The sequence below is a fragment of the Boleophthalmus pectinirostris genome, unplaced genomic scaffold (genome assembly GCF_026225935.1).
Source record: "Boleophthalmus pectinirostris isolate CB_2022bp ecotype Guang Dong unplaced genomic scaffold, ASM2622593v1 HiC_scaffold_18, whole genome shotgun sequence".
Classification (NCBI taxonomy): domain Eukaryota; kingdom Metazoa; phylum Chordata; class Actinopteri; order Gobiiformes; family Gobiidae; genus Boleophthalmus; species Boleophthalmus pectinirostris.
In genome coordinates this window covers 8,092,843-8,110,423 of record NW_026571133.1, presented here as the reverse complement: position 1 = coordinate 8,110,423, position 17,581 = coordinate 8,092,843, and the positions used below count along the sequence as shown (strand labels likewise).

The 17,581-nt window shown below is 37.1% G+C and overlaps 1 protein-coding gene across 2 annotated transcripts in view; it reads left to right on the top strand.

Moving 5' to 3' along the window:
- atp2b1a (ATPase plasma membrane Ca2+ transporting 1a) overlaps positions 1-17,581 on the top strand; it is a 122,853-nt gene that overhangs the window by 71,109 nt on the left and 34,163 nt on the right. For both annotated transcript variants that reach the window (XM_055154163.1, XM_055154164.1), the window contains exons 5-8: positions 1,556-1,681; positions 5,018-5,179; positions 7,259-7,297; positions 16,264-16,419. In XM_055154163.1, the coding sequence (XP_055010138.1) occupies positions 1,556-1,681; positions 5,018-5,179; positions 7,259-7,297; positions 16,264-16,419 (483 nt within the window). The remainder of the gene's footprint in view (positions 1-1,555; positions 1,682-5,017; positions 5,180-7,258; positions 7,298-16,263; positions 16,420-17,581) is intronic.

Genomic DNA, 17,581 nt, shown 5'->3' with positions numbered 1-17,581 from the left:
TAGTTTTTATCCTGACCTACAAAGGCAGTGTTTTGCTTTTAATCTTAAAGCACAACATTGTATTGTGTTGTAATATCAATTGGGTTATTATTTAAAGGTACAGTATGTACAGTATGTCGCATGTCACCTGCAAAATGATTCCATGGAAATATAAATTTAAAACCATACTGTGGAATATTTTACATGGAGATAGAGAAGTTTTATGCCTTGCTGTCAAAAATTATAGCCAAAGTGACTACATTTCCATGGAAACAAGCCAAAGGAGAGCCAGGTTTGTGGAGATGCAAGCCTGCTCGCAGTTAGGACTAGGGCTGGGTATCATTAAGAAGTTGCCGATATGATACATATCTCGATACAGTGAGCTTTCAATTTGATATGATATAATTCAAATCTATTCAATACGGTTAAATTAAAATAAAGGCTGAATAATGGAGTAAAAGTCTTTGTTAAACCACTTCTTTTGTAAAGTGAATAGGGGTGTGCAAAAATATTGAAATATCAATATATTGTATTGCTTAATGTGATGATACAGTATCGATATTGTGTGCTGCTGTATTGATATATCGCCAAGAGTATTTTTTGATATATTTTACTACATTATTTTGTTACAGCGCTATGGTTTTGTGCTTGTTTAATGAGAGGAAACTCGTTTTGTGACACATTTGACATTTTCGCTGTTTTGATAATTAAAATGTCTGTGTTTCATATTAACTGTTGTTGAACCGTAATGAATCGATTTGAAATGTATCGTATCGAATTGAAAGCTCACTGTATCAAGGTATGTATCATATCGGCAACTTCTTAATGATACCCAGCCCTAAAAGTAAATATGAAACACATACATTTTAATCCTCAAAACAGTGAAAATGTCAAATGTGTCGCATAAACAAGTTTCCTTCCACTAAACAAGCAACAAAACTGTAGCACTGCAATAAAATAATTTAGTAAAATATTTCAAAAAAATACTCTTGGTGATATATCGATACAGCAGCACACGATATCGATACTGTATCATCACATTAAGCGATACGATATATATTTTTGCACTCCCCTATTACCCTAAGACTTTTAGTATCACAGCCATGATTTAGCCTTTATTTTTATTGAACCGTATCGAATCGATTTGAATGATATCATATCGAATTTCCACTAAACAAGCAATAAAACCGTGGCACTGTAACAAAATAATTTAGTAAATTATACCAAAAAAAACCTCTTGGCAATATATCGATACAGCAGCACACGATATTGATACTGTATTATCACATTTAGCGATACGATATATCAATATTTCCATATATTTGCACACCTCTAGTTAGGATGCATGCTTTTCACTGCAATAAACAACCAAAAATGTGTCTTTAAATTTGCAATGAGGTCTTTCATCTCCCTGTATTTACCTGTTGACGATAAGGAAGTTCTATCCAAAAGCACTGAATAAAATATAAACCTGCTTAGCTAAATCCGATCTCTTCCCATGTCTTTCCAATTGGCTGTTCTGGTGTCCGCTGTTGTTTTCCACACTGAACATGTGTTTTGTGGCGGTGTGTCTCAGGTGACCTCTTGCCTGCTGACGGAGTCCTTATCCAGGGCAACGATCTGAAGATAGATGAGAGCTCGCTGACAGGGGAGTCGGACCATGTGAAGAAGACACAGGAAAAAGACCCCATGCTCTTATCAGGTAACACACACCACTACATTTAAATGGGATGGTAATGAGCTGTTGTACACCAGCTATTTACCCTTAAAGCTTTGACTATCTTATGGGAACACTTTATAACTTTAATAACTACAACTACTTTAATTAGCCTTGATAAAGCATGAGCAAAGACCCAAAACCTCTCATTATGTAGTTACTAATCTTGAATCTTTTTTTTAAAAACGCTCTTATCAGGTAACACACAATCTCTCCTCTACATTTAAGACTGTAATGGGCTGTTGTACCCTTAAAACTTTGAGTATCTTATGGAAACAGTGTACAATAACCACACTTTAATCGGCCTTAATAAAGCGTAAACAAAGACCCTAACCCCTAAATTAAGTATCATTCTTAACGCTCTTATCAGGTAACTCTCAGCCTCCCTTCTACATTTAAATAAGATTATAATGGGCCGTTGTACAAGCTTTGACTATCTTATTGAAACACTGTATAACTTTAATAACTGCAAGTACTTTAATTAGTCTTGATAAAGCATAAACAAAAACTCTAACCTAAATTAAGTAGATACTAATCCTGAATCTTTCGTAACGCTCTTATCAGGTAATTCACAACCTCTCCTCTGCATATAAATAAGACTGAGCTCTAATGTTGTAAAGTGTTTACAAGTTTGACCAAATATCTTACAATAACACTACGTAGTAACTGCACAATTAGTTTTAATGGAGCATTAAACCTTAAAGGTCCTATATTACACAAAATTGACTCTTGTGAATTTTAAGGAATACTGGCTCAAGTGTCCCCCTGGCTTGAAAGTCCCAGCCGAGTCAGTCTCAGTCTCTTTCTATCTGTGAGAACGTCCCCCTCCTCCCTCCAGGTGCCTCTTTCTCTTGGGCATCACATGGGTAACTGCTGTGCCCAGGAGAGGGGGGACGTTCTCATCAGCCTTTAGTGTGTGATGTATTGAGTTAGAAAATCAGCATTCTATATCATAATAAAATTAAATGTGAATGTACCAGACCTAATGTCGGGCTTTGTTGATGTCATTTTACCCATTTTCTCAAAGTGCCACACATTTTTTCAGTATGTAATCCTGATTTGGTTGCAGAAGTTTGCTATGAAATCATATTTTAAATAATTTTTTCTTGTTCCCCATGTCCTATAGCACTGTTGATTTGGGAATAAATATTAATTATTTCCTTACCTGCTTGCCTTGAACATAATCAACTCAACAAGTCAGGTGTCATGTCTTGCAACGCAACAGGGGATAAAAGCAGGGTGCTCATTCTTCTCAAATCAAAATAATTGATTGTGCTCAACATGAACAAATGGGTTGAGATATACTGTAATTTAAGTATGTAATTAATACAGTATTTTAATATATGTATAATTTTATTTATATGTATATAAATTAACTAACTTATTTTCATAAAGGGTACAATTCAGGGGTCCTTCCAGCCAGGGGCATCGTTTTAAGCCCTGTTCTCATGTTACTTCATCAGAGACATTCTTGAAGTTGTGTTTTATTTCATCCACACATGTTTGACCAACGCTTTATTATTAGTCTGTCTAAATCTTCAGTGCTGAAATGCTCTGTTCCACCTTGTGATGTCATGAGTCTGTAGTTTTCAAGTTGACAGCCTGAACTTTTTATCTATTGTTCAGCAGTGACAGGAAATTCCAAGGTTAAACTTATTCTTCTGATTCTAGCGAAGGTGTGTGGAGTTTAAAAACAATGCGTGGCACTTCCCGTATTACCAAATGACATCACAAGTTGGAACAGGGTGTTTTTTGCAGGATCTGTGTGAATGAAACAAAACGCAACTCCAGATATGTTCAGTTCAAAAAGGAAGTCATATTTATTATCTTCTAGGATCATTCCCACACAAATACAATATAATTCTTGTTCAAAATATGCCAGATTGTTTAATATCCTAAATAAATCCTGGCCTCTAGCAGACTGGCAGTACTGACTGAAAGCTGAATTAACATGGTAACAAATGGGGCGATTGTTTTAATTGGAGACAGTGAATCTCTCCCCTCAACTGACAGAAAATCGTGTCTTGTGATCTACAAACTGCACAGCACATTTAATTGACACAAAAATGGATTATCCTTATTGCAATCTTTTCCCCCCATATCGTGTGTCACTTTATAATTACGAATGTGTTTATGAGTAGTAGTAGTAGTAGATCGCAAGAGTGACGAGAGATTAAACCGAGTAGTGCTTCTGATTCAGTCTCTGATAGTTTCATTAATTCATTGAGATAATTGTGTTTTGATTAAAGGCAGGTCATTAAAGTCTTGTCACAAACGTCAATCCGTTACTGATTTTTTTTTTTTTAATAAACTCAGTGTGTGTGACCTATTGAGAACAGGGGGGGGTCACACTTGAACTCACACTGTGTCGAATCAAGGTCTAAACCCAGACTAGACCAGGACTAGACCAGGAACAAATCAAGTCTATATCTGCATTAAACCAACCGAACAAGGACTACACCAGGATCGAACCATGACTAGACCAGGAATAAGCCACGAATTAACCAGGACTAGACCAGGACTAAATCGGGATCAAATCATATTTAACCAGGATTTGATCAAAACCGGACCAGGACTCTCCCAGGACTGGATCAGGATTTGACGAAGACTAAGCCAGGATTAAGGCAGGACTGAACCAGAATTAGATCAAGACTGAACCAGGACTTGACCAGGACCAGACCAGGATCGAACCATGATTTAACCAGGATTTGAGCAAGACTGGATCAGAACTGGATCAGGACTGGACCAAGATTTGACCAGGACTAAGCTAGGACTGAACCAGAATTAGATCAAGACTGAACCAGGACAAGCCCGAGATTGAACCATGGTTTGACCAGGACTAGACCAGAACTAGACCAGGACTAGACCAGGATTAGACCAGGACTAGATCAGATTCAAACCATGATTTAACCAGGACTGGATCAAGAATTGACCAGGACTACACCAGGACTACACCAGGACTACACCAGGACTACACTAGGACTACACCAGGACTACACCAGGACTAGACCCGGACTGAACCAAGACTGAACCAGGACTGAACCAGGACTAGACCAGGATTAGATCAGGATCAAACCATGATTTTACCAGGACTGGATCAAGAATTGACCAGAACTTGACCGGAACTTGACCAGGACTGAACCAGGACCTCTCCAGCCAATATTTACACTTAAACAGACATACAGCAGGACATTTTATACGAATTTTCTTTTCATTCTTGATTTAATCCAGCCGCACTGATCAAAAACTCTGCCTGTTTTTCTGTTGCAGTCGTAAAATCGCATGCATTATTTACTAAGTCTTCTTCTGCTTTTCCAATAGGCACTCACGTAATGGAGGGCTCAGGGAAGATGGTGGTGACCGCTGTGGGCGTCAACTCCCAAACTGGAATAATCTTCACTTTACTTGGAGGAGGAGAGGACGACGAAGACGAAGAGGAGGAGAAGAAGAAAGAGAAGGAGGAAAAGAAGAAAGCCAAAAAAAGTAGAGTCCTTTTTATTTTACTGCGTTTGTTCTGTTTGCCCATTAGTTTTAGCCTGAATAAGTTTTACAACGCCACAAGAGCACTCAGCCTCTGCTCTCTCTATATTTACCCACGCAACTGCATAATGCATTTAAGACGCTTTTATTACAATGGATAATCTTACGTCAGGTTCTTTTTTATATTTGTGTTCATTTTGCAGGGGTGGGTAGAGCCAGAGAGAGTGGACAAAATCTTGACTTATTGCTTTGTCTGGAATGTTTCACAGTGACACACATGATATTAAGCTTTTTTTTTCTTCAAACCAGACCAAGTTACAGGTCAGATCTGTGGAGAGGCGACCCCGCTCACAGTCAAAATGCCTGTTTTCTAGCTTTTTTGAGCTATAAAACCACTTAAAATTGAATAAATGTAAGATAGAGAGAGCTGTTTAATGTCATACTGTGGAACATTCCAGGCAGAGCAATGACATATCTATAGAAAAAAGCAGATGACAGACCCCTAACCAAAAAGTTACACAGTGCACCTTTAAGTAAGAGTACAGTTAACAGTGTTTCCCATAGATACAAATATGGTACAAATAATTCTATATTGATTAATTATTTGTTTCATACCATTGGAGTTTGAATGGGTCTTATAGACCTTTTTCACAACGCCCAGAAGTGCCGCGATGTATGGTAAACGTCACTTACGTTAATGCTTTTCTACCGTAAAATATCTGTGGAAATGTCTTGCATATTTTCCATCAGCTTCATAAATCTGCCCCATCACCAAATCTTCATCCAACAAGGTCGACAAAGGACATATTCAGTCCATGAAGAATTTATTCACAACTGTCAAGGTAAGAAAGACGGAAACGTAAAGGCAAACAACGACGAGCATTAGTGAACTACTCCTGAGCAAAACTAATGTTATGGTCATGAATAAAACATAAGTAACTTGAGAACTTGTGAATTAAAATTATAAATTGATTTCATGATGTAGATATTAGCAGAGGCAGAGAGATTTGTGCAGTTTAAATGTGACATGTGATCTGTGAATATCTGTAGCATTTAAACCGCACAAATCTCTCTGCCTATGCGAATATCTACATCATGAAATTAATTTTTAATTTTAATTCTAGAATCAGTCTGAGTTCACAAGTTAGTTATTAACAAATCACTTATTACTTATGTTTTATTTTTGACCATAATATTAGTTTTGCTCAGGAGTAGTTCACTAATGCTAGTTGTTGTTCGCCTTTACGTTTTCATCTTTCTTACCATGATAGTTGTGGATAAATTCTTCATGGACAGAATATGTCCTTTGTCGACCTTGTTGGATGAAGATTTGGTGATGGGACAGATTTACAAAGCGAAAACCTGTACCTGATCTTTTAATGACAGTCTGAACAACACTGATCTGATTTTTTTCAAATGTGACCCAGTCCACTTGGATATGCGCTCCTAAAACCGATAAATATCTGATCTTTTGACATGCGACTTCAGTCTGAACGGCCAGGTCGCATTCATCCCACCTACAAGTCACAAATGTACACAAACGTTCTTCTTGTCATACGAAAATTGTGTATGAACTCTGTGTGAGTGAAGCAGCGAAGCACATGTTAATCCCACCGCTCTTGGCTGCGACTCCACACCCCCACAAAATGCCATGGCCAAAAACCTCGTCCTTCTCCTTCGCAATCTCCTCCTTAAAACAAATAAGCTGTCCATGTTCTGGCTCCTGTACGACAGCAACTTTAAAATCTCCAGGTGCTAAATGTCCACGTCCATGCTGTGTGGGATGTCGTTTTGTCCTCCAGTGCGCATGCGGGACACTTGGGGTGCTTAAGTCACTTTTAATTGGAAATGTGAACGGCCTCGCAAAAAAACTGAGTTCACAAAAAATCCAAATTGAGCATTAAGCCCTGCAGTGTGAACGTAGCCTAAGACTACTGTTATAATATTCAAGTAGGAGTCAAAGTATGGAGTTACTGAGAGGTACAATAGTATGAAAATGTTACTCAAGTGAATGTAATTTAGAAATTGCTCTGCTCATGTCTCTGTATTGAATTGTAATGGTTTCTGTTTTTTTATTTCCAGACAAAAAACAAGACGGATCTGTGGAGAATCGTAAAAAAGGTAAGTTACCATTGTCAGTGCTGCCCATTAGGCCATCACTGCTGTTTAAAGCTGCACTATGTCACCTTTCCGATGTGGAGTCTGCCACTTTTAACAACTGATAAAGCCTTTTGGATGAAGCGAAATATTTTCAAATCAGAACTCCAGATGAAACCCTTTGTTGCTATTTTTTAACACTGTCAGAAGTAACAAAAGAATTTAAATTATAAGGACGATATTAAGAAGAAAATGGAAAAATATAATGTAATTTGCAAGTTGTGCTGCTGAAAAGGAGTATTTTTGTCTGTGTTTTTGTCTGCTGTAGTTATAATAATGACACCTGTGGATCATTATTTTATGCTTTTGGACATTTTAAATTGCAGTATTCATCTAAAACAACCTTGAGTAAATGGGTAAATGAGAAGAGAAAATAACTATTAGATGCTTTAAAGGTCTTGAAAGTTGATTGTGCATAATATACCTTCTTTAAACATATCCGGTTCTAACCCCCTTTTCAATTACATTTTATACAGTACTATTTTAAAGTAGATCTATTATGCAAAATCAGAGCTTTTACCCATGTTATAACTTTTTTCCTCGTCTCATTTACCCTCTCAAAGCTGTATTTAGAGTGATCCGTGTATGTTTTGCTTATTTAAACGAAACCTGCGCACTTGTTAATCGCTTATTTTCAAGACTCCATGTTGCCAATCAATGCTCATTTTCACCGCCACTGGTACACGCCCACTAGTCATGCTGGTGCCACCTAGTGCCTCCGCTCAATTTAATTTCTCTCCAGTGACTAGGTCAGGAATCGGAATACACTAGACGGTTCACCAAAAACCTCAGAAGTTGTAGACCGTGCACCGGCCAATCAGTGAAGAGCTGTGAAGCCATGACGTCAAACTCAAGTGCCTGTCTGGGTCCCTTTTGTGGTTCAGCACAACAGTAAACAAAGGGGTCGAGATGGATGTAGACGAAGCCATACATTCTGTGTTGGCAACGATTCCCGAGATCGAGGATTTAAAGCCGGAACAAAGAGAATGTTTGGTGAATTTTATCAAGGGGAAAGACGTTATTGCCCTTCTTCCTACGGGATTTGGGAAAAGCTGAATATACCATTTAGCCCTGTTAGTGGAGCATTACATACACCACAACCAAATGTTAGCGATTGGTTAAATAAAAAAAGTACTTGCCTACTGTCGAGCGAACAAATCCTAATGCTGCAAGGTCAGACAGTTTCCACGAAATGAAACTGGCTACACTCCCACTTCTCTATCCTTTCTTTGTTCTCCAATTTTATTTTCTTAATTTGTGATATGCGTGGGATTCGACAGTGTCACACAATCATTTTGGTACAAATAAAAAAATCTACTTCTTGCTAGTGTTTCTGCAGTTATCCATCAGAGGTGCCGACTCTTTGCTGTGAAGATATTTACAGTGACGTCTGCTCTCATTGGGCACCAGAATTTTCTAAAGCAGAAATTCCTGCACTTGCTTCTTTTATTAAGTTTTTTTAGATGAATATGGCAATTTAAAATGTAAATTATAACATAAAGATCCACAGGTTTCATAGATTATAACCATACAGCAAACACAAGCAGAGTATGTCATTTTTAAAATTTTAGTTTTAATTCCCTTTGATTATGTAAAATGATGCCACTTACCTTTGTCAATCTCCTCCACACTCAACAAATACTCCTCATTCAAAACACTTTTAGTACGTCGGTATTTTTCGCTCGTTTTTCATCTGCATATCTTCCTCTGAATGGATTCCTCCCAACATGATCACACCACTAAAGGTTAATACCTCATTGAGATAATTGGCTGCAGTGATTTGATGAAGTAATGAAGCGCTACATGTTTTTCCTTGACCCCGTGTGAGCCTGCGTTGGACTGCCTGTTCCTCCTCTCCCCTCTCGCCGCTCTCCTCTTTTCTCATATTTTCTGGTGCATTTCTGGCGCGTTGAGCAGCAGGTGCCTCCCAATCCAGTTATAGCGATTAGTGATGAGGAGATTAAAGCCCTGCAACAATTCAGGGTCTGGAACATCTGCTTTCCCACCCCCCCTGAACGCCACACAGTCCCCAAGGCGCCCACAATTTGATTTCTATCGATTGACTATGCGCTGGTCAACTGTAAACATGCAGCGCAGCAATTTCTGTTTAAAAATTGGTTTAGAAGGCTTGTATAATATCGAAAAAATACAATACTGCATTTTTCCCCCTTGTAGATAAAAAAAAATAAATACAAGTTTAAAGTTGTATTGAGTAAATTTTCTGTTGGAGGGTCCATCCAATGCTTTTCTCCATGGATATGTTATTGCTTTGTCTGGATATGTTAAACCTTTCTATCGTCATAGAGACTAAACCAGACCAAGTTACAGGTCAGATCTGCGGAGAGGCAAACCCAGAATGCCTGTTTTTATGTATTTTTGAGCTATAAAACCACCTGTTTTCGAATAAATGTAAGGTAGAGATGTTTAATGTCATACTGTGGAACATTCTAGGCAGAGTAATGACTTGGGATGTAACGATATCCGAGTCTCGTGATACGATATCGTCACGGTATGAACCTCACAGCAAGATATTTATTGCGATATCATAGGAAAGCTCACGATATTTGGGATGTAACAATATCCAAATCTTTCGCTACGATATTTTCACGATATACATCTCACGGTACGATATTTATTGCGATATTTTGTGGAGCCTAATAAAACTATTAATATACAATTTTTTCCTCTTAAAATGCCTTGACAAGACTTAGTCCAAAGAACTAAGACTTAAAAGTGCTTAGAACTATTATTTCTTCTTGTAGTTTACACTGAAATGGAGCAAAGGTTCATGGTCTATGTAGTTCCCTCTGTCTTTTTTATCTATTGTTGCACCATAACTCTTAATTTAAGCAAAGAGACTTGTAATTCGATATATTGTGATGGTCCACGATACGAACTTTTCACGATATTTTGGTTATTATTACATCCCTAGTAATGACATATCCATAGAAACAAGCAGGTGACGGACCCCAAACTGAAAAGTTAATTAGTTGGTGCACCTTTAAGAAAAGAACCGCAATATTAATCGCAATCTAAATCACAATTTTTATGGATTAATTAAAATAGCAAATTGCGAATGCTGATTTTTTATTTTTTTTTGAAAGTACTATAATTTCCTCCACAAACATCAAAATCTCCTGTCTTATTCTGCAAAAAAAACAAAATAACAAAACTGCTAACCCTGTAGTTCAGGCATGTACAAACATGTTCTGAAATCTGATTCTTGTATTCATTTTTCCATTCATATTTCACTCTTTTTGTCAGCTCTTTTGGACGTTTTTGAAATGTGAAACTTGAACAGAATCCTATCATTAAAACATGAACTGCAATGCTTGTCTGAGAAATCAAGAGATATTTTTCCCCAAATCGTTCAGCCCCATTTCAGAGTGATGAAGGATTAGGGTTGTTGCCATAGCAATTGACAATTTTTTTTTTTTTTAGTAAGTGAGTTTATTTCTCTAGTTTTTTGGCATAGTTAAAAAGACAACAAAAATATATATAGCAGTATTTTACAGTCTGAAAGGGTTTAGGCTGAAGTTTAAGCACTATTGTGTCTAACTCTATCAATTCAAAGCTAAATATTATCTGAAAAGTTGTCAAATACATTTCTTCTTTTTTTTTTACACCCAGGGGCGTTAACTGAAGAACAAATTTTAAACCAAAATGAGGAAGTGTGCCAAGATAAGGTTGAAAGTTGTTTCTGGGTATTTTCGAGAGGGCATTATGGGTCAACAATTTGGGAAACTTGTTTTTGTTTTTTTTCTCTTAATAATAGCTATTGAAATTGGATTGTAATGATAGGATTATGTTCAAAGTTCTTATTTTTATAAATACGTCCAAAAGAAGTGACAAAAAGACTGAAGTATGGACTGAAAAACTCACATAATAATCACTTTTTAGAACATACAGGTGTAAACCACAAATTTATCAGTTTAAATGCAGAATAAGGCAGAATTGTGTGGTGTTTGTGGAGGAAATTATGGTACTTCAGCAAGTTTAATGTAATTTTGAGTCAAGTGCGATTCATTTTGCAGTCCTAAATTATTTTTGCAATTCCATCTGTGATTTTTTATCTATTTTGATCAATAAATAAAGGTTCTATATTACACAAAATAGATTCTTGCGAGCATCTTCTGTCAAATACAGACCTGGAGTTGTTTTTTTTCATCCACACATGTTTGAGTAACACTTTATTATTAGTCTGTTTACATTTCCAAAGCCCAAAATGCTCTGTGATGTCATGTAGTGGTAGTTTACAACATCTCCTTTTAATTTCAGTTCAGTAAAGATTGACAATTCCAGGGCTGAAGTAATTTTAGTAAAAGTACACAGAGTTAAAAACGCTGTAGAGCACTCCCTTTTGTAACAGTGTTTTCCATTTAAGAGAAGAAATCAGCCTAAATATGCAGAGTTTGTGTATTAAACATGCGCGAATGAAACAAAACACAACACCAGGTATGTTTTTGATGAGGAAACGACATTGTAACATATGGTAGATCAGAAAATAGCGTAATATGAGCCCTTTTAATATGAATGTTCTGTCCTATACCACTGTTAACTCTCCTCATATCCTGCTTGGACATTATGATCTAGTGGTGTTTGTGTCTGTGGTACAAACCTGGCTCTGGTCCCTGGTGCGTTTTCTCTGCTCCTGCCAGAAACCAGCCGTAATCCTTTAGACCGAGATTACACAGAGTTCAGAGCAGCCCAGGCTACAGCAGCTGCACCAGCCTCGCGCTACTACATGTATTTAACCTGACAATGCCATTATGCAATAGGACTGAAACATGCAACATCACATTATGAAGAAAGTACAATGTATTTCCATCATAGTTCTGCAAAGCCTCATCAGAATAATAGAGGATGTCATAATTTCAGATGAAGAAGACAGCCCTATGAAGAGCTGAGGGATATTCACTGTTTTTGGATGAAATAAGTAACCCCATTTGGACAAAGTACTGTAAAATAGAATAATGTATGTGTATGTAAATGTATGTGTATGTATATGCTTGTATAATGTACTGTATGTGTAAGTGTGTTTTGGGGTTGCTAAAAACAAATAAACAAACAAAAGATATAAGGCAGACATGTCAAACTCAGGCCCAGGGACCAAATTTGGCTCGCGATATGATTATATTTGGCTTGCGAGATGATACCAAATATGTTTTAGAGCTGGCCTGCCGGCTACAGATAAGCTATAGAAACATTATTTATTCAAAATTGTGTTATTTTATGCTTGTTCTGGATTAAATATTTTAGCAAAACTATTATTAAACATTTATTTTAATAAGAAAAAGTTTAACATTACATATCTCGAAAGAAGATAAACATGCAGATGGTGTAAATATTTAGTTTGTCCAAGGACTTAGTAGCCTGATTCATGAGTCGGTTTTACTTCGTTTCACTTTGTAGAAACCGTCTGACCTCGCAGCATTAGAATTCATTCCCTCGATGGTAGGAGGGTACTTTTTTTATTTAACCAATCGCTGCTATTTGGTCGTGACGTATGTAATGCGCCGCTAGCTGGGCTAACGGGTATATTAAGCTTTTCCCAAATCCCACAGGAAGAAGGGCAATAACGTCTTTCCCTTTGATATAATTCACCAAACATTCTCTTTGTTCCAGCTTTAAATCCTCAATCTTGGGAATCATTGACAACACAGAATATATCACTCTTCGCTTATTGGCTGGTGCCCGAACTCGCACTTCTGGGGTTTTTGCGAACCGTCTAGTGCATTTTGATTCCTGACCTAGTCGCTGGAGAGAAATGAAACTGAACGGAGGCACAAGGTGGCACCAGCCTTAGTCCCTGTTTTTAATTTTGGCCCTCTGTGAATTTGAGTTTGACATCCCTGATAGGGATGTCAAAGGGAACAGGAAATGTATAAATGCAAATTTGATTTGACAGCCCTAAAATGTAAATACACACATGCAAACACTGCACTGAGAAACCTCCCTACCCATGCCCCTTCTTTTCTTTTTTCTTTGTCTCTTCTTTTTTATTTACTTATTGTTCTTTTGAGGTTGTTGTTTTTTGTATATGTTTTAATCTTATATTTTGTTATGTCTATTTTGTTATTATGTGCCAGGTATCCATTCCCTCAAATATGACAAATTATAATAAAAAAAAAGAAAAAGAAAAAAAGATCTACAAATGTTAAACCTTATCAATATTTGTTAGGAATTGACTCCACAAACTTGCTATATTAATTTTAGGTCTTAAAATCCGTTCAACTGATAATAATGCTGACACACAAGCTGGTGAACTTTTGTTTTGACAGTTTTGTGGTTACTTAAATTTCTCATATTACTCTGTTTTCTGATGTTGTTTCCTCATCACAAACAGACCTGGAGTTGTGTTTTGTTTCATTCACACATGTTTAACACACAAACCTTGCACATTTAGTTTGATCAAGTCATATTGAGTTCTTCTGTCAAACTGAAAAAACTCTGTTCCACCTTGTGGTGTCACGTGGTAATACAGGAAGAGCTCCGCTGTTTATTTTTAACTCCATGCACCTTCACTAGAATCATTTGGATGATTTCAGCCCTGGAATTTCCAAGCTCTACTGAACATAAGATAAATGATCGCTGTTAACTTCAAAACTACCTCTTCGTGACATCACAAGGAGGAACTGAGCATTTTTTTGAGCTTTGGAGGTGTAGACAGAGTAATAAAAAAGGATTACTGAGGCATATAAATGAAACAAAACACCACGCCAGGTATGTTTTTGAGAAAGTGACAACAATATAACATGGCTTAAAGCTCAAAAGTGTCAATTTTATATAATATAGGACCTTAAAACAATACATCAGTTGCATTTTTTGTTATAGTAATAGTATAGTATCACACAAAAATCGCCACTCCCTCCACTCTTGCGTATCAATAACAATACCAGGAATCTGTTTTTGTCGCTGTAAATGTGGCGTATAAAGGAGCAGAGGGAAGGTGTGTGTGTTAGAATAATAAATTGTGGGAGATTGGAATTGCCAGTTTTGGCCCAGGGCTCCTAAACGTGTTCTTTTAATTTGTGTGTGCTTAATTACTGTAAAACGCAATGAATTAAAATCCCATTTGTATGAACAGGTTGAGAATAGAAACAGCACAATGGGGGCTTGTAATAATTTCTGAACTGCAGTCTGGACCAGTCAAAGATTCAGCTGTCTTTCTCTCCCTCTCTCTTCTGTTTCTCTTTCTCTATTTCGCTCTCTCTCTCTTCCTTTGTCTGTCTGTCTTTCCCTCTCTCTCGTGCTTTCTCTATCTATCTCTCTGTCTTGCTATTTTCTCTCTCTTTTCTGTCATTCTCTGTCTTTCCCTTCTCTTACCTCTGTCTTTTCTCTCGCTCCCTCTCCCTCTTTGTCTCTATTACTGTCTGTATTTCTATTTTTATCTCTCTCTCTCTCTCTCTCTATCCCTCTGTATTTTCTATTTATCTCTCTTCCTTCTATCTCTCTCATTTTTTTAAATGATTTTCTCTCTCTTTGCCTTTGTCTGTCCATCTTTCCCTCTCTCTCGCTCTCTATTTATCTCTCTGTCTTGCTATTTTCTCTCTTTTCTGTCATTCTCTTTCTCTTCTCCTACGTCTGACTTTTCTCTTTCTGTCTCTCCTCTTGAATGATTTTCTCTCTCTTTCGTCTTTTTCTGATTCTCTCTCTTTCTTTCTCTCTCTTGTTCTCTCTCTCTGTATCTGCTATTTTCTCTCTTTTCTGTCATTCTCTCTTTCTGTTTTTTTTCTCTCTCTCTCTCTCCCTCTTTGTCTTTGTCCCTCTCTCCCTTCTCTCTCTCTTATCTTTTTGTATGATTCTCTCTTTCCGTCTCTACCTATGTTTGTTCTCCTATTTTCTCTCTTTCTCTTCTACTCTCTCTCTCTCTCTCTCTCTCTCTCTCTCTCTCTCTCTCTCTCTGTATTTCTATTTATCTCTCTCCCTTCTATCTCTCTCATCTTTTGTATGCTTCTCTCTCTCTCTCTCTCTCTCTCTCTCTCTCTGTATTTCTATTTATCTCTCTCCCTTCTATCTCTCTCATCTTTTGTATGCTTCTCTCTCTCTCTCTCTCTCCCTTTGTCTGTCCATCTTTCCCTTTCTCTCTCTCGCTCTCTATTTATCTCTGTCTTGCTATTTTCTCTCTTTTCTGTCATTCTCTTTCTCTTCTCCTACCTCTGACTTTTCTCTCTCTCTCTCTCTCTCTCTCTCTCTCTCTCTCTCTCTCTCTCTCTCTCATCTTGAATGATTTTCTCTCTCTCTTTCATCTTTTTCTATGATTCTCTCAATTTCTTTCTCTCTCTCTTGTTCTCTCTCTCTGTATCTATCTCTGTTCTGCTATTTTCTCTCTTTTCTGTCATTCTCTCTCTTTCTCTTCTCCCTCTGTGTTTTTCTTTCTCTCTCTCTCCTTCTCTCTATCTTATCTTTTTGTATGATTCTCTTTATCTGTCTCTACCATGTCTGTTCTCCTATTTTCTCTCTTTTCTGTCATTCTCTCTTTCTCTTCTACCTCTCTCTCTCCCTCTGTCTTCATCCCTCTCTGTATTATTATTTTTATCTTTCTCTCTCCCATCTTTTTGTATGATTCTCTCTCTTTCTCTATCTCTGTTCTGCTATTTTCTCTCTTTTCTGTCATTCTCTCTCTTTCTCTTCTACCTCTGCCTTCTCTCTCTCTATCTCTCTTTCATCTTTTTGTATGATTCTCTGTCTCCCTCTCTCCATCTCTCTCTCTCTCTCTATCCCACTCTGTATTTCTATTTTTATCTTTCTCTCTCCCTTCTATCTCTCTCTCTCTCTCTCATCTTTTTGAATGATTGTCTCTCTCCTTTTTTCTCTTTCTCTCTCTGTCCTTTTTCTATCTCTTTTCTCCCTCTTTCTCTTTTCTTTCAATCCCTTTATCTCTCTTTCCTGCCTCTCTCTTTCTCCCTCTCCCCCTTTCTTTTCTGTAGCTAAAGCACAGGATGGCGCCGCGATGGAAATGCAGCCTCTGAACAGTGATGAAGGAGCGGACGCAGAGGAGAAGAAGAAAGCCAATCTGCCAAAGAAAGAGAAGTCTGTTCTCCAGGGCAAACTGACCAAACTGGCCGTGCAGATCGGCAAAGCAGGTGAGTCACGACCAACATAATACTGCAATAAGATGTTCCCACTCAATATACGGTATTACGTTCAATAGTGCAGAAAATGTACAGACAAATAATGAGCCCAGAAGGTTTAAGATCTATTGAACGATGAACTGACTGTGACGACGCTGCACAGAGACTCATACTGTGTTATTGAAGATAATTCAGAGGATTTGAGGGAGGGCCGAGGGTTTAAAAATATTCTATACCAACATATTTCACATTGCCACTGTTGGACTATGGCACCCTCATTAATGTGTAATTATAATCTAAAAAAAAAAAGAAAGAAAGTAAAAAAAAATAAGGTAACAGTTTAGATTAGAGACCACATATTAATAGCTAGTTAATAGTAAAATGCATAATAAGTGCTTAATTACACATTTGTAAATATTTATAAAGTACTTTCAATGCATTTTTGTCTGTATTTTGCAAGTACTAACCCATTAACAATTTTTTTCCCATTAAAGTACTGGAGATTGCAGTAGATGTCTTTGTGCATACACTGAAACCTTAATAAACATTAATAAGTGTTTAATTAATACCAACTAAGAGCTAAGTAACAACTAATTAGTAAAGCAATTACCACTTAATTAGTGATTAATATGTGGTCCCTAATCTAAAGTGTTACCAAAAATAAAATAATATAAATTAAATTCACAAATACTGAACCTGATCATCATTCAACTTCACTTCTTGACAATTTATTTACACATTTATATTTTTAAAACAGGCATGTCAGAGTGTCAATATTTCACAAAAGCAGGTCCAAGGAGAGTCTGGGTCTCTCCAGTCCAAAGTGACCAAAGAAAACATTTGACATTTAAGTCATTCAACCTTTTATTCTTTTGAATAATATCACAACTTTCCAACAAAAACCCTCTTGGCATAGGCTTTACAGCAGTTGTATTTACATGTAACACAAACCAGCACATTTTCAAGTACTGTATTTTTGGGACTATGAGTCACACCAGCCAAAAAATGCGTAATGAAGAAGAAAATAACACATATAAGTCGCAAACCAAACTCTCCATCTCACTCCAAATCTCTAAATCCATTGAATTCTTCATCCTCTGTGTCACTTCTGGGCAACTCCAAGACCTCTGGAGGTAAACAGAGTGCTGCTTCCTCTTCTGTGTAGCTGTCGTCA